Source organism: Chrysemys picta, chromosome 6 (assembly GCF_011386835.1).
Source record: "Chrysemys picta bellii isolate R12L10 chromosome 6, ASM1138683v2, whole genome shotgun sequence".
Classification (NCBI taxonomy): Eukaryota; Metazoa; Chordata; order Testudines; family Emydidae; genus Chrysemys; species Chrysemys picta.
In genome coordinates this window covers 74,427,032-74,448,934 of record NC_088796.1, presented here as the reverse complement: position 1 = coordinate 74,448,934, position 21,903 = coordinate 74,427,032, and the positions used below count along the sequence as shown (strand labels likewise).

Below are 21,903 nucleotides of genomic sequence, written 5' to 3'. Positions count from 1 at the left end.
GACTGCTGAGGGTTGCAGGGGTTTCTTTGGGTTACAAATGCATTTTTCCCACATGGAAAAATTGGTGCATGTTTCCCATGTGGGTTTTTCCTGACAGCCTTAACCAGGAGGTCTGGTTTTTATGAGTGCTTTTTTTTTTCCCCCTGAGATGGGGGCAACATTTGCAGGAGTCCAGTATGGATTGCAACACTGACCCAATGTGAAAGCCGATAACCAATTAAGCATCTTGGAGCTGAGATTTGCAGGCGATGTGTGAATCTCTAAGGTCAGGTACAAACACACACACCCCAATCTGTGCCCCTCACACTCTCATGAGGATGGGGTGGCATTTACTTAGCGTCTAGAAACCTTCACTACTTCAAAGTTAATCAACTTACCCCAGTCTTCATCACTTATCCTAGCAAATGAACGGTCCCTCAGAATCCTAAAATACGTTGTCAGGAAAACAAAAAAGGAAGGTGAACATGTATTTAAACAAAAGGATTAGAATATGGTACAACAGTGGGGAAAAGCTACCTTCATATTTACTTACCCAGCATTGTTTATAACAATATCTGCAAAGAACACAAAAACAAAACATTTTTAAGTATGAATGAGTATGAATCTGCACCTTCTTTAACTCTGCTCCTGCCTTCAAAATCTAGGTTATAAGCGCACACATACAGTTTGTTATAATTGTTAAATAGTTGCTCACTCATACTGACTAGGGCTGTTCCAGAATTGGAAAGTGCATGGCTTTCCTTATGTTTCAAAGTATTTGGGGACATGTAGTCCCAGTCTGCCACAGGCTGCAGTGAAGCCTCATAAGTAGACGCAGCTGTTGAGATGACAACATTAAGCACTGATGGGAAGGTGCCATAAACCGGCCCCCTTCCTCAGTGACATCACGCTCAAGTCTGTAGTGATGAGACTGCCCAGATCAATGATGCTACTTGCTACGAATTCTGAATGACATGATTTATGGTAACATAAAAGTGGAATGCTCCCAAACTCAAAGTGGGTGGCACCATGGTCAAAGAGTCAGAAAGCCTGTAACGTAACTCAGACCCACAACCAACAATAAGGTAAGAAAGGGAGCTTCAGAACCACCCACTCAGTTTTTCATCACTCACTGCCTAGGTTTCCGTTCTGCACATGCTACCCTGAGCATAAGGGAATGCGAACATCAGGGCAGGAGAAAGAAATATACAGAAGGGGAAAACTGTTTAGTTTAAGGGAGAAATGGAACAGATCGAGAGAAAACAGAGGGAGAAGATGGAAAAATAAGAGGATTGAAGAAAACAGTAGAAAGAAGGAAATGGTTGGAAATAAAAGGAGAGAATGAAAACAGAAGACAGAAGTGGGAAGAGAGGGCAAGAGATAAGTGAAGAAATGGAAGAAAAATTAACACACAAAAGCTTAATGCTTTATAGAGTTTTATTTGCTTTTTTTCTTATCCATTCCTCAGCTCTGACCAAATTTCCAGGAACTCAGCCAAAAGTAAAAAGTTAGATAATGATTATTCCTTTAATACTGACAAGCATTTGCAAAACCACAAACTTTATTAATTAAGAAAACGTTTGGGATCTTTTACTCTTTGTAGCACCACAACAGTCTATTCTTCACTAAGGTAAGGCAAAAGTAAAGAGAATTACTCAAATGTTACTGAGCATCTTTAACTCTTCATGAATCTCTTCAACATTCTTTCAATTCTGTTCATCAGGGATTAAATGACTAGCTACATAATAGCATGATAAAAAAAACAGATCAAAGTTTGCTCTCTATTTATGTGTATCAATAATTCTGTCTTTTAGATGTGCCAGAGCAAGTCAGAACTATGCTTCCTTGCACTACCTTCAGCAAAAGGGCAAGACAGACACTGCGGAGTAGTTATTAAAAGCGAACATAAAACAAAGCCAAGAAAAAAGTGAAATGATATCCACTTCCTTTAAGGCTGCATATACTGTTTTAAGGAAGAACACTGAACAATCAATATTTCAGGAACCAGTCACCATGCTTTAGAAGTATATTTTCTCTGTCTTGGAATGCAAGTTCTCTTTTATCCTGGAATAATGATAAACTGAAATGACAGTCCAGCCCAGAATATGGGCTATCATAGATTCAGTAATGCTAAGATGTCTGGGTTGCTGTGTTAGTTTTCCAAGGTGTAGGTCTAAAGTTTTGGGTATTGTTCTACGATGACAGTTGGCAAGTGTCTGGAGCAATCTTTGAGAGAAGGACAACTTGGTGATAAAGACGAGGGGACTGATCTTCACAGAAATGGAGATCTACTGGGAAACCATAAATAATGGCAAACCATTATTTGCCAACTAACTTTAGAGAAGACCTGTAAGGAAGGTCCAAAAATTGGGTAATAACTTGAAAGACCATATTACCTGATATATGCTTATTTTTAAATGGAGCAGCCCACTGGAGAGAGTTGAATTCTCATTTGTTGGCTTCTGTTTTGTTTGTTTGTTTTGGAAGGGGAAGATGAAGAGTGACGAGTATAAATAAATTCACCTTCTGTTTTATGTTACCACATTCAGTGTTTATATGAAAAGAACAACAATCACCTTCAAAGCCAGTCAGTTTCAGAAAACTAAATCATACAAGTTCCAGGTTGTAAAACTTCTCCCGAGTTTCCCTGACAAATGTTGTGATTCTTAAAATTACTTTTTTGTATTTCACCTCCTGTTTCTCTGTGAAAGAACTGTATTAACAAGGGAAACTGTGAAATTGGTTATACACGAAGTGCTGTCAAATGCACAAATTTTTAAGTTATAATTAGGTGTTGCTAGAAATAATAGTAAGCGAAAAATTTCGGAAGGAAATGTTATTTCTAAATCATTGGTCTCCCTTTAATAAAGGGTGTAAAAGCAACAACATGCTACCTTAAAACAGATGCATAAGGGGAATCAGAGTTCCTTTCTACCCTATGTAAAAAGAGAGATGATACTAACGTTATAATAAACTTTTATATATTCCTGACAGATTCAGCCCCTACAGAAGTCATCCACAATGACCACAGTGCACATTATGGAGTGGGTACCGTTGTCTGTCTTGTAGGAAAAGGTGTGTGGCCTCTTTAACAGCTAGAGAGCCAGAATGACTGGCTGAGGCAGCTTCAGATCAGGTTTGTGTGGGGATGCTGACCAACCCCACAAGTGAATGGAAGAGAGAGAGGCACTATTTAGGTGCACAGCAGTGCAGGAAACGCCCTTTTTTACCTGGACCAGGTGGAACAGCATCCACCCTCCCATCTTTGGAAGTAGCTAAATAGCAGGTTTTGTCATGATCTGTTGTGGGCATTACACTCGTCGCTCCTTTCTCAGGGGGCTGGGAAGGACTTTTTCCCTTACTGCAAGATTAGCCAAGGCAAAGTGGTGGTGGGGGGGGTTGCCTTTCCCACAGGGGGTTGGGAGCTTAGCTAGGATGAACACGAAACGGGGATTGGGCTATGATGTCGTAACTCATTACGTAATCATGGAGCCAATGTTTGGTGCAGGTACTCCACAGGGAAAGGCGATGGTGAGCAGATCAAATGAATTAGTAAAGGATTTCAGGGGGTTATTTAAAGGAGCAGAAACAGGGAAAGATTCAGGGCTCCTCTAACTGGTACAGCAGGGAATCAACCCCCCACTCCTTTATAGCCCCCCTTAACCTACAATCAGGGTGGCAGGGTCCCAGCAGTGGGTTGGCTGGGGATCAGGATGGGAAAAGAGGGAGAGCTGACAGCAGCCTGTCTCAGTATGTGTAAATGATTATGGAATTACCTGCACTGTACACTTTTATCTGTTGGGCACTCCCAGACATTTAGGAATAAAGTTGCATCCTAATTATACCACATCCAGTGTGTCCTGTCCTCCTTCCGGCATAGCCGGACAACACTTACTTACAGAAAAAGATGTACTGTCATTTATACATATTGAAGGAATAGTGTTCCTTCCATAAACACTCTAAATGCTCAAAATAATTACTTAGATAAAGCTTGCAATTTTCTTTTATACTAGCAACTACTAACCTCTAGTTACTGGGAAGCGGCTTTTTCATTTGTTTAGGACTACAGAGAATAGAACACCACAATCTTGAATTTAATTACATTGAATTTCCTGTACATGTTATCACTAACTCTTGATTGTTAACTGCACTGCTTAAGATGACTTTGCATTCACAAACAAACAAGTTATAAGTTAATAATTGTACCTATCCTCCCAAAAGCTTCAAGGGCTGTCTGCACAAGCTTCTCACCAGCCTCCACGGAATCTGTAAACAAAACAGGTAGTGGTGTGATCTCCAAATAAAATCATTTATTAGTTACACAGCCACATATTACTGTATACAATGTACTTCTAGGATGTAGATAACCACATGGAATGTGATGCATTTAAAAAGAAAAAGTGAATTGCTCATGTGAAATCCCTATAGGGTAAAATGAAATTTTAGCCACTGCAGGCAATTAGCCCACTGCAATTCCTGCACAAGCCAAACAGTGCAGCATTTTAACATTACATGAAAACCAAGAAGCTAAACTCACTAAAAACAGGCAGTCTAGTTTCTATGTTGGCTAAATGATAAGCTTGCTAAGTCACAGAAAAGACTACCTTTTGCGGGGGGGGGGGGGAGGGATTGCTCCTCCCCTCCAGCATACCGGTGCCAAGAGTTCAAGTGAATAAAGAAATCAGAGATTTCATTTTAAGATGCTTTATGTCTCCATCTCCCCCAGCCTCCGAACAATGTTTTATCTCATTGAATGAATTAAATTACTAATAGTATTGGAGTAGTCCTTTGTCACCAACTGTTACTTTTTCATTTGGTAAAAGCTGAATGTACTATTTCCATAAATGAAGTGTCCTTATTAAATCTATTATGGAAAATAACATACCATAGTTAGCTACTGCTTTTCCTCCTTTTGCTCTTATTTCTTCAACAACTTTGTCAGCCGCTGAGGAGCTTTTGCCATGTCCTTTGAAGTCACCTCCCAGATCATTCACTGCATAACACAAAAAAGAAATTCTTGACCAATCGATACTCATATGTTTCACAGTCTCTTCTCATCCTGCAGCCACTAAGGTTTCTGGTGGATGTTATTAACGAGATTCACTGCAGCTGATTTCTACTGGTAACCTAAGTTATTTGGACAAGAGCAAACAGTCTGACACTCTACTGCATGGGTGGGCAAACTTTTTGGGGAATAGAAATTGTATGACAGGCCATGAATGCTCTCAAAATTGGGGATGGGGTACAGGAGGGGGTGAGGGCTCTGGTTGAGGGTGCAAGCTCTGGGGTGGAGCTAGGGATGAGTTTGAGGTGTAGGAAGGTATTCTGGACTGGGACCGAGGGGTTCGGAGGGGGTTCAGGGCTGGGACAAGGGTGCAGGAAGGGTGCAGGCTCTGGGCTGGGGATGAGAGGTTTGGGGTGCAGGAGGGTGCTCCGTGCTGGGATTGAGAGGTTTGGAGAACAGGAGGGGGATCAGGGCTGGGGAAGGGGGTTGGGGCATGGGGAGAGGCTCAGGGGTGCCGGCTCTGAGCGGCACTTACCTCAAGTGGTTCCCAGAAGCCGTGGCATGGCCCTTCTCTGGCTCCTAGGAGTGGAGCGGCCTGCAACCCTCGGACAGGGGGCATGCCACGGCTTCTGGGAGCCACATGGTGCGGCCCCCAGCCTGGCACCCCAGCTAGAGTGCCGGAGCTGGGACGAGCCGTGTGGTGTGGCCCCCGACCCGCCACCCCGGCTGGAGCACCAGAGGAGGGCTGAGCAGTGTGGTGCGGCCCCTGACTCGGCGCCCTGGCTGGAGTGCCAGAGTGGGGCCAAGCCGCATGGTGCAGCCCCCGACCCGTGTAGTGTGGCCCCCAACCCGCCACCCCAGCGCGAGCTCGTGGGCCGGATCTGGCCTACGGGCCATAGTTTGCCCACCCTGCTCTACTGGATTAGGTAGAGTCATTTCATAACATTCCATACTGTTCCTGAGGGCACATCTGCACAAACACTTATTGCCGTATCTGCCGATGGTGGGGAGCCAAAGTGAGAGCAGCAGCTTCAGCAGATGTTACTGAGCATGCTCATTACATGCCAAGCAGCAAATCTTGGAGGGGGGGCATATAACTCCCATAAGGCCACCCTCAGTGTGTCATCTCGACTGAGGTGTAAATCTACAGTGCTAGAGCATGCTGCACACTAATTGTCCATTTGGACCCCACTGCGGTACTCTAAAAGTACCCTAGTGCGTTTTGACATATTGCTCTTTCAAACGGCAGCACATCAACATGCACTAGGGAACTTTTTGAGTGCAGCAGCAGGGTCCACACCGATAGTTAGTACACAGCCTGCTGAAGTGCTGTAGATTTACATCCCATCTTACCATACAATTGTGACGTTACTGAACATGACGTGGATAAACCATGTCTGTTATACACCAATATTAGCTGTAGTAAGACAGAACCAAGAATGGAGAGCTCTTGGGATGCAGTCAGCGATGTTTGCGTCATCCCTTCCTGCATCAATTTTGCGTTGGGGGTGTGACGTTATTGATATAAACTATGACCGTATAGATAATTGTTGCAACCACTGTTATATATTTGCAGCAAATATTGTACAAAGGTTGTCATGTAAGGTGTCTAAGACAAGGTTATGATTTTCTGGTTATGATTATGCTATCTGTATGCAAGTATCATTTTTGTATTTAAAGTTATAAGTATTGGCTCCGCACTGTCTGTATTTCAAACTTGTGCTATGTTTCTGGGTGATAACCCAGACAATTTGGCATTAGCACTATCTAGCCTGCTGGATGACCCATTAAGGACCATCAGCTATACAACTGACCCATTCAGAGAAGGCAGATACACCTTGTGACTCAGCAAGGCATGCAGGGACATGCCTATGGACAAAACTCTAAGGTTTTTCCATGCCATATGCTGGATGGCTTGTCTTTGGAACAAAGAAAGCAGAGGCCACATGGCAAGAGATTATAAGAGGCTGCTGTATCTCCTCCATCTTGTCTTCAATCTTGCTTCTTACTTCTGGAGGAACCTTGCTGCAAACTGAAGCTCTAAACAAAGGACTGAATGACCCATCCCAGCTGTGGATGTACTCCAGAGACTTGATTTGAACCTGCAGTTAATTCCATCACTGCTACAAGCCTGAACCAAGAACTTTGCCATTGCTGTATGTAACTGATTCCATGTAACCAATTTAATTCTCATCTATATTTCTTTCTTTTTATGAATAAACCTTTAGATTTTAAAGGATTGGCAACAGCGTGATTTGTGGGTAAGATCTGACATATATTGACCTGGGTCTGGGGCTTGGTCCTTTGGGATCAGGAGAACCTTTTTTCTTTTACTGGGGTACTGGTTTTCATAACTATTCGTCCCCATAAGGAGTGGTGCTGGTAGTGATACTGGGAAACAAGAGTGTCTAAGGGAATTGCTTGTATGACTTATGGTTAGCCGTGGGACCGAAGTCCTCTCTGTTTGGTATGCCTTAGAAGTAAAGGAAAGCCAGCCTTCGGCTGTCACTGCCCTGCTCTAAGCAATTTGTCCCGAATTGAAACTCTCAGTTGTGTCCCACCAAAGGCAGTATCGTTACAACAATAAGTGTTCATGTAGACATGCCCTGAGGTAACAATTTATGAGGTAGAGAAGAGATGTTTCATCGCTATTTGTGATTTACTTTCCCTGACAAGCTTGATCTCGCCAACAGTATTGTTATTGTTCAACAAGATTAAAAATCTAGACATCATACAGTCACACTGATTAGGACTAGTCTAGTCCTCCAGTCACATTTGCTATTGAATGATCACTGAGACTGTGCCTTGAGTACATTTCATTTCATTTCTGATCCTTCTTCAAGCCAATAGACAATAGCTAAAAATAATCTCTGAATTGGGCTGCATTCATGTGCATGGAGCTTCTTTCATAAAGTTAATCACAGAAAACCTACATTTTGTCAGTGCAGTGCTATGCAACAACGAGAAGAATGTCTCAACTCAAGCAATATATACTCTGAGGAAGGTACTTGAAAGCTCTTCGATATCTATATCCAGCATTGCTCTTTCTAACTTTTGCAAGACCTCAAACAATGAGTATTCAGTTACATGATAATTAAGTCCAAAATGAAATACAATGCACCCACAAGTCTACCTGTTTTCATCATAATTTACAAATTCAAGTTTATTGTGGTTTGGCAAACTAGAATAAAGTTACAATGTGAAAAAGGCCTTGTTTATACTAGAAACAAACTGACCAGATATTTAACCAGATCAGTTACTGCCCTGGTTTAAACCAGTGAAACTCTCTGACATACACTTAAACTGGTTTAACCCTTTGTTTAAATCAGTTTAGCTTTTGCCAGTAAATTTACCAATTTAATATAAATAAATGTAAGCAAGAATTAAACCAGTTTAAGTGTGTCTATATTGGGGGGTTCCACTAGTTTAACTAGACTGATTATTAAACTGATCTAGATAATGTATTTCACTCAAGGCTGTGTCAATATATTAACAGAAGAATAGAATGAATCTAATAACCAACTGAAAAAATCATCTATTTACAAAACTAAAGAATATATATATAAAGATTAAAATGATTCAAATATGGTTCTGCTCTGAAAGGCCACTTTATAAAGATGGTACCTCCTTACCCAATAAATCTGCTGTTTTGTGTATACAAAGTCATATTTGCATACTTCAGTCAGCAATATTTTTTTCCTTATTTTTTCTTATTGTCCTGCACCGCTAACGCTGAGTAAGCTATATTACATAGTCTTGAGATCATCAACAGAATGTTACTAAGCAAGCATCGATTACATCTATAGAACTCCAGGGAAAACAGTGGGCTTGCATACTCGCCATTACCAGCATAAGTGGAAGAGCAACAAGTGTATCTAATTTTGCCTACAGAACCTTACAGTGTGAAGTGCAAGATGGAAAGAAGCCAGCTTGACTCTCAGACCCAAGGGCTGGCAGTTAGAAAAAAGAACTTTTTACTTGTGAATTCTATCACGTTAAATATAGAAGGTATGAAAGCACAATGACCATGGAATCCCACAATGCTAGTTTTAGCATCTTTTTCAGAGATACTGTAAAGAACCTCCTCTCTTGACAACATTTCTCTGTTACAGTAGCATTCTTGCAGCTGTGAAAGTCTGAGTATTGGCTAAAGGAGACAAGGTAATCCTACCAGTATATAAAACAATACATTAGTCTTTACCATTTTTATTTTCTCATTGCATTAAATATTCAATTGATTTAAATAGTCAAATACTGAAAGAGATATAGGAGAGAATATCAGAGTTCAAAAATATATATTTAACATAGCCCTTTATTTGCCATTTAAATCAAGAGGAAAATTTACATTGTTTCACAATAGAAGTGACTGCCACATGCGAGGGGAATTCTGTGAAGATTCAGTGAAAAGGGGATTTGGTTTTCTGGGATATAGAATTATCCCCAAGTAGTTAGATGACAGACATTTGGCTCTGCTGCTCTATGAAATAACTCATCTGGATTGATGAAACACATTAAAATGGTATCCCAAAAGACTTGTTCTAAAAAACATCCCTGAATTAAAGGGCAGCATGAAATTAACTTTCACAATCAGTAACTTGATGATTAGTACAAAGAAGTCATGCTGCTGAGTGCTGTGTTGAATCAGTTAACTAAAAAAATCTCGTTATTTAGCAAAGTAGCTTAATCACATGCTATTTCAGGTTAGAACAACAGGTTATTTACTCCTGCAGATTTCCCCTTTCATGAATTCAAATTGCATCTAGAAATGAGACTGTCTTATAAAAATCAACTTCACAGCTACTGCTACTAGATTATGTTATGGATGGCTAGGGTTAGGAATCTGAGCAGGACGTAGATTAAAAGTATCCACCCTTAATCCACTCAAACTGTACAAACACAAATCAAGCAATATTCTGCAGAAAATTTAACTTAACTAATCAATGAAGCCACAGAGTGGCTCTTAAACGTTATGGAGCGCCAAGTGGACACGCTCCAGGCGATATTAGCTCTTCAAACAGCAGCTCCGCGCCCGCCCTCCCCTGCAGCCGCTGTCGCAAAATTTCCCCCCAGACACCGCCAACACGCTTTTATCAACCTCCTGGCTCCAGTCTCTACCCCCCGCAATCCACTCCTCCCTCCTCACAGTCCAGCACTGTGGACTCCCACTACCCACTGCACTCAACATCCATCCCTCTGCAGTTTAGCCCCCGCTGCACTGTACTCCAAAGGAGAAGGTTGGATATCATCCCTGGACATACACAAATCTTTAGCCGTCCCAGGACCCCTCCTCCTCCTGGGACCTTCCCTTCCTCCACCCCCTCCCTACTGATGTATTTTTTCATTTGACTCTCTCCTTCAGTTGTCTTTTAATAAAAGAATTGTGTTGGTTTGAAAGCAATCTTTATTCTATTAAGTGAAAGCAAAAAGAGCACTGCAAAGCAACATACAATTATGTTAAACCCCCTTATTGCATCATGTGCACCAATCATCTCCTAGCATTAAAAGCACTGCAATGCCGAGCATAACAACAAATATTAGTGGCTTTCAGCTTCAAATTGCCGCCTCAAGGCATCCCTGATCCTCATGGCCCTGCGCCCCTCTAATAGCCCTGGTCTCTGGCTGTTCAAGCTCAGCCTCCAGGTGCTGAGCCGCTGCGGTCCAGCCCTGAGTGAAGTTTTCACCCTTCCCTTCACAAATATTAAGGAGTGTACAGCACGTGGCTATAAACATTAGAATATTGTCGTCGGCTAGGGCCAGCTTCCCACAGAGGCATTGCCAGCGGGCTTTTAAACGGCGCACTCAACAGTCATTCTGCACTTGCTCAGCCTGTTGTTGAACCGCTCCTTGCTGCTGTCAAGTTGCCCCGTGTATGGCTTCATAAGCCACGGCATTAAGAGGTAGGCAGGGTCTCCCAGGATCACAATGGGCATTTCGACTTTCCCTACGGTGAAAGTCCCAGCTTGCAGCTTCCTGAACTGTTCTGAAAAATGCGTGCATCATGTACCTATACGGACCAGCCTGCATTAATGTCTGTGAAATGCCCACAGTGATCCACAAGCACCTGGAGAATCATTGAGAAATACCCCCTGTGATTAATGTATTCGGTGACTAGGTGGTCTGGTGCCAGAATTGGAATGTGTGCGCCATCTATCGCCCCTCCGCAGTTAGGGAAGCCCATTTGTGCAAAGCCATCCATAATGTCATGCATGCTGACCAGAGTCTTTCAGAGCAGGATGTGATTAGTGGCCCTGCACACTACCATAAACACGAGTCCAACTGGTGTTCCCACTCCGAACTGGTTAGCGACTGATCAGTAGCAGTCTGGAGTAGCCAGGTTCCACCGTGCAATGACCACATGCTTCTCCAGCGACAGAGCAGCTCTCATTCTCATGTCCTTGTGCTGCAAGGCTGGGGTAAGCTCATCACCCAATCCCATGAATGTGGCTTTCCTCATCCGAAAGTTCTGCAGCCACTGCTCATCATCCCAGACATGCATCATGATGTTATCCCACCACTCAGTGCTTGTTTCCCCGAGCCCAAAAGCGGCATTCCACTGTGGTCAGCATCTACATAAATGCCACAAGCAATCTCGTGTTGTAGCTCCTACGTGTGGCAAGATCAATGTCACACTCCTCTTGCCTTTGTAGTTTAAGGAATAACTCCACTGCCACTCGTGACATGTTAGTCAGAGCGAGCAGCATACTGGTCAACAGTTCAGGATCCATTCCTGCCGCCCGAAGAGGCAGGGCGCGCAGTACACAAACTGTTGAAAGATGGCACCAAATGCAGACGGAAGCTCAGGATTTCTGGGATGCAAAGCAACGTATCAAGGATTATTCGGACAGGACCCAAGATGCCCCACAACTCCCTCTGCCTTCCCACAAGTCTTAGCGGCAGAAGAGAAAGAGGTGCTGTAGGAGAGCGTGGACTCACCCCTGCGGAGCCTCCTGCTGGTTGTCCTGGGAATTAGCTCAATCCAGCCCGGAGCGCCCTCTGCGGGCCGGTGATCCACCTTATCCGCCTCCCAGGACCCCGGTGCCTCTTTAACTGGGTCTCCCCCTCCCAGGGGAATCCCCACCCACTATCCACACCTTGCCTCAGTATCAGGCTACTGCCAGTTTTCATCTAGCCCCACGCCCAGGGGCAGACTGCAGTATCAGCCTACTCATCACTGGCAAGGGTGGGTTTGGACCTGATGCCTTGGCCAACCCCTGGGTTGCCCTCTGCAACCCCCAGTATCCCTTGGCCTTCTACTAGGCCACAGGCTGGAGCTCCCCAGCTCCTCAGCCTTTCCCCAGTCCTGCTCCACCCAAGTACTCTGTCTCAGATCCCTGCAGCCAGGCCCTTCTCTCTCTGACTGCAGAGAGAGACTGACTTCTTGCTCCTGGCTCAGGCCTTTATAGGGCCAGCAGGCTCTGATTGGGGCGTGTACCAGCTGCAGCTGCTTCCCCCAATCAGCCCAGGTCTTTCCTTCTACATCCCCAGCCCTCTGCAGGGCTGGCTTTAACCCTTCCCACGCAGGAGCGGGTGACCATCCCACTGCAGGTGCTCTGTGGGATAGCTTCTCCAAGAGTGCACCGCTCCTAATACCGTTGCAAGTGCCACAAGTGTGAACACGCGATTGCGCAGGCAGCTGACAGTGTGAACACACAACAGTCGTTTCCTTTCAGCGCTCTCTGAGCGGCGCTGTAACTTTGCCAGTGTCAACGTGCCCTTAATCCTGCTATGAGTGCCTCTCGAAGTCCCTTCCAGTCCTATGATTCTATTAAATGAACTTTTTGTTTATTTTTATCCAACCAGGTCTCTGTTGTGCAAACTCTGTCCAGTGTGTTTGCCAAAGTGAACTGATAACTGAGGGATTGACGAACCAGAGGGGAATGGTACAAGTGTCTGGTAGTTAAGAACTTGGGAGGATGGATTTGGGGAAACTTGGGTCTGGAAGGGCTATTTGTGTCACTGCTATATCATGGGCTGTGCAATGTGGCTGGTGGAAGGTCTTGTGCTTGGGGGCATGCTATGGGTGTCAGGCATCTGAGCAATAGCAGCACAGCATTAACACACTGCAAGGTTACAGGGCAGGCAATGACAGAATCCCTTACTGATCTGGGTGATCCCCAAAAGGTCACCTGGGCAGGTAAACAGGTCCATGAGGGAAATTATATATACTGGTTTGAACTAGCTGGCAATAGCTAACAATCAATAATAAATAATTACTGGAGATATCCTATCTCCTAGATCTGGAAGGGACCTTGAAAGGTCATCGAGTCCAGCCCCCTGCCTTCACTAGCAGGACCAAGTACTGATTTTGCCCCAGATCCCTAAGTGGCCCCCTCAAGGCTTGAACTCACAATCCTGGGTTTAGCAGGCCCATGCTCAAACCACTGAGCTATCCCTCCCCTTCAAAGAACTAAGAACTGTATAAAGAGACCAACCTGACATGGGTCTTGCCCCTTTTGAAGTATTCTGTTCCTATCAGGGTTTCCATGTGGAAAATGAATAACAGTCTGGTAAACTAGATCAGCATGTAAGCTACTTATTGTTTTTAAAATGTTTTCTCTGTAAGTTGTTCTGAATAAACAATACTTTAATTTATGAAGGCTGGCTAGTCAATGGATAATCCTGTCATTGCCCCTGGGAGAACAGGACAATTGGTGAACTAAAGTCAGACCTGCTGGTGATCACAGTGAATTGCAGGAGCAATTGCTGCCTAAATTCTCCATCAAGAGGGAGAGTGTTGCATGACTTTGCCCCAAGAAAACTACCATCTAGAGGCCTGAGGCGTAAGTAGAGTGCTCTCAAGGTCACAAAAGGGTCAGAGGTGCAACTACCCTGGAAACTTTAACAACATGATGCTGGCTTTCCTTCTGGTTCCTAGATGTTATATTGCACTAAGCATTTCCTGTCCATTTAAACAATTCCTGTAGTTGCTCAATGGATGTTATATGACCATAAATGGGAGGGAGATGTGTGTGACCACAAATGGAAGAGGAAATGTCCATGAGACTCTACTGAGATGTGGTCCACATCGTCACTATGAAAAAAATTGAAAATCTTTGTTCCATGGAACTCTTGCTTTCCACATCAAGTTTTGCTGCCAATACAGTAAGAAGCACTCTTCCCAAGACTGTACTGAATTAATATCCCAGCATGATGGCAGACAGTACTGTGCTGCTGGAGGTGGCATCTTTCAGTTGAAACGTAAAGGTATGTCTTCACTGCAGAATTAACTTGATTTATCTATGTTTAGAGTTCCTCCTCTTGAGTCAGCCTAACTCAATGGAGAGCAGCCACATTGAGAAACAACACTCAAGTTGTTGTATTCACACTGATGCCCCCCCTCACTTGTGCATGGCAATAAGAGTTCTGGGGGCAAGTCCCATGGTTCTAAGCACTGTAGTTGGATGAGTCACAGGAACTATTTCTCAGTGTATTGTAGGAGAACCTGTCTGTACTTTTTGGGCGTGAGTGAACTGTGATAAGGCATTGGAGAACTAGCAACACTCAACTGATGCTAGTCTGTATCCCAGGGTGGATAAAAATCAATGATTTTTTTTAATTTAAAACAGATTTTTTTGATAAAATCCTTTTTGAGGAAAAAACCTATCTAAAGCTAGTTTTAATTAAGATACATTATAGCTCAAAGATATTGCATCACGGAATAGGGATTATAAATTCTAATTCTATAGTACGAGATAAAATAGTCATGTAATGTTTAAGAAAAGTTTTGTAAATGAGTTTGAATAGTTCATGGATTAGGGACCCAATTTTATGGGGTTGCAGGAACTTCTGTATAGATTATTTAGGTTAATCTTGCCATCTACCCAATGGGACTCAGTCCCCAGTCTAGAAGATAGCATCAGAGAGGCTTAGTTTTGCAGTTCTCACACTATGGATTTGTCTCTCCAGAGATAACATGCTTGTTAACAGCAAAAATGTTTTAAAATAAATAAATATATAGGGGTGAAAAATAAAAGACCTCAACCCTATTGTCTCTCTGCAAATTTGTGTACACAGAGTCAATCCTTTACCTCTCTCTAAAAGTGCAAAGTTTCAAAAAGTTCAATGAATAAAAGATTGTTGGGGGCGGAATAGATCTGGACAAGGTGAAGAAGTCTAGAGATAAATGTGAGAAGGAAGGGACAGGCAGTGGAAACAAAAGTGAAACTGTTTGAGCAGCATATTCCAGAAGTCTTGAGGTCTTTCTGAGTGTAGCCTTCATTGATTTGAGATCTACCATACCATTCTCTCACTAGAAGGGAAAACCTATAATGGCAGCAGGCCGTAAAAGAGACCCAGTTTGGGAATATTTTAATTAAGCTCTTCTACCTGTGGGTAAGACAGGCATGTGTGCAAAATGCAAACAGTGCAACAAAGAAATGCAAGGCCTGGTTGCCCAAATGAAACAACATCATGAGAAGTGTTTCTTCTCAGGAAGAAGCTGCATTGAGGATGATGAAAGGAACATGTCTGAACATGAAAAATCTTCAGGTTGGTAAACTTTTTTATTTCATACTTCTTTCTTAAGGATTGCCTGTCTTCCTTTTGGACTATTCTTGAATTCTCAGGTTTGAGCAAGAAATATAGTTGTTACTCTATGGTACTATCATTTTAGATGCAGTTGTGATAAAATATAAATAGCTGAAATAGGCAGATCTTCCTTTTACAATTTCACCTTTAAAGTAGTACTGAGTGTCAGTGAATGCAATGAGTAATACTAAATGAGCAGTATGGTGATAATTAAATAACTGCATTGACTTATTTTGTTTAGGAGAATCCATCCTCAACATACAGGATTCTGAAGACTATCCACCTTCAAGATCACCATCATTTACTATAGTTTCAGAGTTATCTACCAATGATAGTGTTTCAGTCACATCATGTATGTCACATAGCCACAGTATATCACTTGTAGCAAAAAGAAAAAAAATCTTCATCATCCAGAAACAACCATAGATAAGTTTGTGATAAGAACCAGCAGATTACAAAAAGAGGTAACTGATTAAAAAATTGCCCAGTTTGTTCATGCAACAAACTCTCCTTTCCATATGATTGAGAACCTATACTTCATTAACACGGTTCAGTCATTAAGACCAGGATACAGTCCACCCAACAGAGCAGATGTCACAGACAAATTGCTAGATAAAGTGTATGAAAGAGAAATTGAGCAGTGTACAAAAGGTCTAGAGCAGGGGTCGGCAACCTGCGGCATGCGAGACTATTTTTACTGGCACACTGCTGCCAGCCGGGGTCCCGGCCGCCAGCCCTGCTCAGCCAGCTGCTGGCCTGGGTAAACGAAACCCCCAGCCGGCAACGGACTGAGCAGGGCTGGTGGCCGGACCCCAGCTGGCAGGAGCTGGCGGACGGAACCCCAGATCAGCAGCGGGCTGAGCCGCTCAGCCCGCCACCATTCTGGGGTTCTGTCCGCTGGCCCCGCTCAGCCTGCTGCCGGCTTGGGTGAATGGAACCCCGAGGCAGCAGCAGGCTGAGCGGGGCCGGTGGCAGGAGCTGACAGAACCCCAGAATCCCTGCTAACAGTCTGGGATTCCGGCTGCCGGCCCCTTGCCAGCTGGGGTCTCGGCCCCCTGCTCCGTTCAGCCCGCTGCCAGCCTGGGTGAACGGAACCCCGGGCCAGCAGCGGGCTGAGCGGGATTGGCGGCCGGGATCCCAGCTGGCAGGAGCCAGCGGAATCCCAGACCGGCAGCAGGTCAGCCACTGTTACCTCACTTAACCCGCTGACGGTTTGGAGTTCCGGCTACGGGCCCCTTGCCAACCGGGGTCCCGGCCATCGGCCCTGCTCAGCCTGCTGCCGGCCTGGGGTACCAGCAGCCAGCCCAGGGCTCTGCTCCTGGCTGCCGGCCCTGCTCACCTCGCTGCTGATCTGGGATTCCAGCCGCTCAGCTCCCTGCCAGCCATGTTTAAGTTTCTCATGTTGACCTGGCTGACGCAGTCTATTTGGTTTTTTTTTTTTTAATATTTCATTTAACTCTTTTAGTTAAAAACAAACAAAAACACACCTGATTTTAAAAAACTTGAATGTTTTCAAGTTCATATGCTTGTTTTATTTAAATATTATGTTTGCTGTTGAAGAAAAAATATCCAGAATACATAATGTTGTTGTTTTAGTTGAATAAAAATTTAAATGTCTGTCCGGTGATGTTCTCCTCCTAATACAGCATGGCAAGAAAATTCTCCAAATATTAATGATTTACCTGTTGAATTGGAGAGAGTTCACCTCCCAATGACTTCATAAATATCTGATTCAATTACCTTTGGTAAATGAAATAACCAAACAATCATTCATTTTCTGATATAGCTGTAAACCTAATCTGAAAAGTTTACAAAATAAATCACTTTAAAAATGTACCTTCTAAAAATGAAACCTACATCTCTCTCTGAGTTGTGAAGAATATGTATTAAGGTTATAACAACCAATAAGAATGCACTTTTATGTAGAAATCCATGATTAAATAGAGTCTTCCTGACTAGTGATTTAAATCAATTTGATTTAAATCAAATCCACCCTGGCATCCACACTGCCCACTTGGATTAACAGCTGAGGAGTTGTGCTCAGGAGAGCTTTAGCCCAACCCCCCCTTTTGAGTCAGCCACGCAAGTAAAATATCACCAGTAAAATATCACTTGAGTTAAGGGTTTTTGCAAGTGGATGGAAGTCAAGTTAGGGTTAAGTTATATGTCTAGATAGCCTTTCAGTGAAGAGAAGCCCTCAGCCAAAGATTGTTACTTGTTTCAAAACCAGAAGCTCAGAAATAAAGTTTGAATCTCAGGAGTTAGGAGGATAACTTATTAAAGAACAAAGGTCATTGGCAAAGAAGTCATGAAGTTTGAATCCCAATATATTTAAATAAAAAAAAAAAAGAGAGAGACAGAGAGAGAGAGAGAGAGAGGCAAAGGTTACTGGCAAGAGATCAAAATAAGTAAGAAACAACTTACCAACTACTGAAGCTCCTCTTTCAGCAAAAGCCAGAGCATATGCTCTACCCAATCCTAATTTTAAAAAACAAAAAAAGGTTTCAATGTGTCAGTATATTTTCTACCTATACACTTTAAACTAGTTAAAGTCATGTGGAGAAATGGTCACTTGAACTGAAATCAGACCAAAAAGACCACCTGCATATTTAATTTAAAAATTCCATTTTAAAGTTGCCACAAAAGCAGTCGCATGTTCTGAAAACTGAAACATAAAAGAAAGCAAATTAGGTCAGAAACTAAAGGCCAAATCCACAATTGGAAACACGAAGTATTCCCCATGCTCACTTAGTGGTACAGCACCCAGAAGAGTCATCATGGAGACTGCTTGTTGCTAAAGCTCCAGGAGAGAGTTTTGTGCTTGTGAAGGAGGCATTTGTGACACTTGATGGGGCAGGCTACAAAATACAGGAATGTATTCTGGTTTTGCAGTGGAAGAAGTTGTTTCAAGTTAATGAACTACACTCTAAGTTAATAAAACAGCCCCTAGTTTAATTTAGTTTTGTCTACTGAAAAGGAAACATTGTCATGTCATGCAAACACAAGTTCAACTCCAATCATAATTATTTAAACTATTTATAGTGCCTTTTACCCATATTGATAAAATCAGTGCCAATTACTTGGACCTAAACAAGAAGCAAGTCATTTATTTGCATGAGCAAGGAGCACAAAGCAGCTGACTTAATATACAGCATAATGCAACATTTAATGTTTCATACCTTCCACTAGGTTTCAGAGTAGCAGCCGTGTTAGTCTGTATCCACAAAAAGAACAGGAGTACTTGTGGCACCTTAGAGACTAAAATTTATTAGAGCATAAGCTTTCGTGGGCTACTGCATCCGAAGAAGTGGGCAGTAGTTGACTTCTACTCCTGTTCTTTTATCTTCCATTAGTCTTTCACCTTTGTCTTTACTTAGACTTAAGGCCTGTTGAATACAACAGTTTTTTGTATGGACAATGATATTATCTAATCATACCAGTCAAAATGTTAACAAAAGTTGATCAAGTGCAGAAGTTGTGATTCTTTTCCACACAAGTAATTTTGTTATGAACAAATTAAACAAACGACTGAATAAAGTGTAAGGGGGAGGAGGATTTTTCAAAGTGCACACAAAGTGCCTTTGTTCCCCCATGAGATCACTTAAAACTGGCTCACAGAGGCTGTTTGAAAACATATTGATCATCCTAAATCTAGTAAACAAACCAAGGATTTAGAAATTGAAGTTGAGATTATAGGTCCCATTATGTGATGCTTTCATTTGGTAATCTCTTTGGTGCCATGCCTACATATTAGAAAATAATATGGCTCCAATATTTGGCTACTGGCAAATTGTAATGTAGCCCCTTGAGCTGTGCAAAGTTAAGGTGCCCCTTTCTTCATGATGTTTAAACTATCCAAAAGCACAGGCCAGTGAGAATGGTGTCACCCAATGGATCAGACAGGGTGCTTATGATATGGGGATTCCTGTTTATAAACCATTACACACAAAGCCCTCTATGTGGTGTCCACATAAATACCTAATGTAATAATAAAAGATTTTCTCCCAGTCCATCTCCTTCCAAAGAACTCTTCTATAATCTCATTCTCTAGAGATTGCATCTACCACTTAATTGACTAAGCAGAAATCTTGGATTTATTTTACAGCTGAGCCAGAATTGGACTCCTGATAATGTTAAAGATGTCTTTGCATGAAAAAATAACTGAAGGACAATAAATGAAGAAATTTACTTCATAAAAAATAAAATAACTTAACAAAAGGTGGGAGGCAAAATAAAATTAGTTTAAGAAAATAGGATAATTGAGAATAATGTAATATTTTTCTTACATCTGCATTTTGTTTATAGGATGTAGCCTTTTTTATATCCCAAATAGTTCAAGGGACGATTTTAAAAACGTAAAATACAAACTTTGAAAACAATGTAACAGTATATGTAATGACTGGAAAAATCAAATTTCTCATTTAAATGACCCTGCTTTCACTTCCTTGAGAATTGCTGAAACCCCTCATTGGGAACACCTACAGGAATGGGAAGGAATACTCTTCTGTCTGCAAGATGTGTTAAGACTCCCTCACTAGTTCTGACCTTTATAAAAGGATCAACTTCTAAGTCACTGTGTAAAAGCAATGGTACTATAATCAAAACAAGGTAAGCACCTATTGAGAATAAAAAAAAGCATTTTGATAGATCTGTAGTTAGATAAACATATTAAGTACTGATTTTAATTAAAAATGCTGTAGTGAAACCATACTTATCTGTGAAACCACTTTCAAGAATCCTATGGCTTCTAGTACAAGTTGTACTTGCTAAAGATCCACTGATACCAAGCAACTTTTTGCTTTTTTATCTTGTATTATTTTCTATTGGCTCAGGTGGTCACTTTTGACAGATTTCACTGAAGAAGAAAGATTTAAAGAACAGCACAGCAAACTAACATGAAGCAAAGGAAAATCTGAGCGAGAGCTGAAAGACATTCAGAGTAGCTTTAAAGTTCTTACTCTGCTTCATAATGTCAACTTTAAAAAACATTTGAAAACTTTTTGCCAACTATTCTTGCAAGTATCAGTAAAGCAGCTTAAATTAATCTGCTTTACCTACAAAGCTAAAACACTGGAATAGACAACGTGTTGGCCTTTGCATAGCTATTACAGTAAAGCAACTCTTAAACAGCCCAAATCCCCACTCCAGCAAAGAGGCCTACATGGTGTGGGTGACAGGGGAAACCGTTCCTACACCTGTACCGAGCTCATTGCAGATCAAGGCTTCAGTGGGTATTACCTAAGATTATTATAAGTTATGAAAGACAGAACAAAATCTCTTCAGCTCTGCAGCTTGGTTTGTGTCTCTGTCAGCACCTGAACATTCTGACTAGATTTCAAGCAGCCCGCATGCTTTAATTCCATATAGTTGTGTTTTGAAAAGTAGTTTTTCAAAATGCAATTATCTTGCAAGTTGATGCAAACCCACTCAGGACGCCTGTTGTAAGCATGAGAGTGATTGATCTCTTTCCTTCGAAGGGATAGGGAGTTGCTTCAACCGTGACACCGCGAAATCAAACTCCCTCCTCAGGGAAAACCTTTGCCCCAGTTCTGCACAGCTGAGGCACATCCCACACCCACAATACCGGATTTACAGACTAAATTGCTGGCCGCCGCCACCGCGCGCACGCCCCCCTTTGCATCCTTGCTATTGGCAGGCAGAGTTTTCTTTCCCAAACAGCAGAGGGGATTTGAGCGGGGCCCTTTCAGCTGTAGGATTCCCCCCTTAGCTCCCAATTCCTGCACCCAACTCTTTCTCCAAACCCGCCGGGAACCGACCAGCACAGGCGACCCCTGGCCAGGTCAGCCCCACCCGGAGCCCAGCGGGCAAGTGCAACGTCATGCAGTGCAAGCCCACAGGGCCCGCGCGAGCCGCTTACCTCCCCCGGCGCCAGTCACCAGCACCACCCGCCCGTCGAACCTCAGCCCAGCCGACATGCTGCCCCGGTAAGCTCCTGGGGCCAAGCGCAGATGCCAGGTGCGGGGACGGAACCGCGGCAGCGGCCAAGCACAGGGCGAGAGCAGCGCGCATGCGTCACGCCGCCCCGCGGATCTCTGGGAAATGTAGTGTATTGACTCAAGCGGCTGAGCAGCGCGTCTGGGGCTGCAGGCGCTGACTTTCGTTTCTCCTGGTGGGTGCTTTAGAAGAGGTGTGAGTGTGTGTTTGGGGAGGAAGGGCGCTGCCCGTTTTGGGGTGGACGGGGAAGCATATGTATACACTTCGTTCATGTTCTAGTTATTGAATAGGTGTCATTGGCATCGGGGGCGGCAGGATTGTAGAAATTTTAGTGGTGCCCAGAACGCCCAGAGCCTGCCCACCCCCAAACTCTACCCCCACCTCCCTGAAGCTCTGGGAGGGCGCTTGGGTGTGGGGGGGGGGAGGTCTGGGGTGCA

The 21,903-nt window shown here is 43.1% G+C and overlaps 1 protein-coding gene across 7 annotated transcripts in view; it reads right to left on the bottom strand.

Annotated features, from left to right (window-relative positions):
• Window positions 1-21,561, bottom strand: part of HSD17B4 (hydroxysteroid 17-beta dehydrogenase 4) — a 115,120-nt gene extending 93,559 nt beyond the window's left edge. Inside the window, exons 1-7 of one of the 7 annotated variants that reach the window (XM_065550371.1) lie at window positions 20,223-20,366; window positions 18,691-18,897; window positions 17,936-17,989; window positions 4,865-4,972; window positions 4,186-4,245; window positions 533-554; window positions 378-424 (exon numbers count right to left, since the gene is read on the bottom strand). Coding sequence is in view for 6 of the 7 variants with exons in the window: in XM_005300162.4 (XP_005300219.1) it covers window positions 378-424; window positions 533-554; window positions 4,186-4,245; window positions 4,865-4,972; window positions 17,936-17,989; window positions 21,390-21,447 (349 nt within the window). In the remaining variant the exon portion in view is untranslated. Of the gene's footprint in view, window positions 1-377; window positions 425-532; window positions 555-4,185; window positions 4,246-4,864; window positions 4,973-17,935; window positions 17,990-18,259; window positions 18,435-18,690; window positions 18,898-20,222; window positions 20,367-21,389 lie in introns of those variants that run through there. The other 6 variants (XM_005300162.4, XM_065550369.1, XM_042854646.2 and 3 more) reach the window with 6 other exon arrangements.
• Window positions 21,562-21,903: the final 342 nt, after the last annotated feature.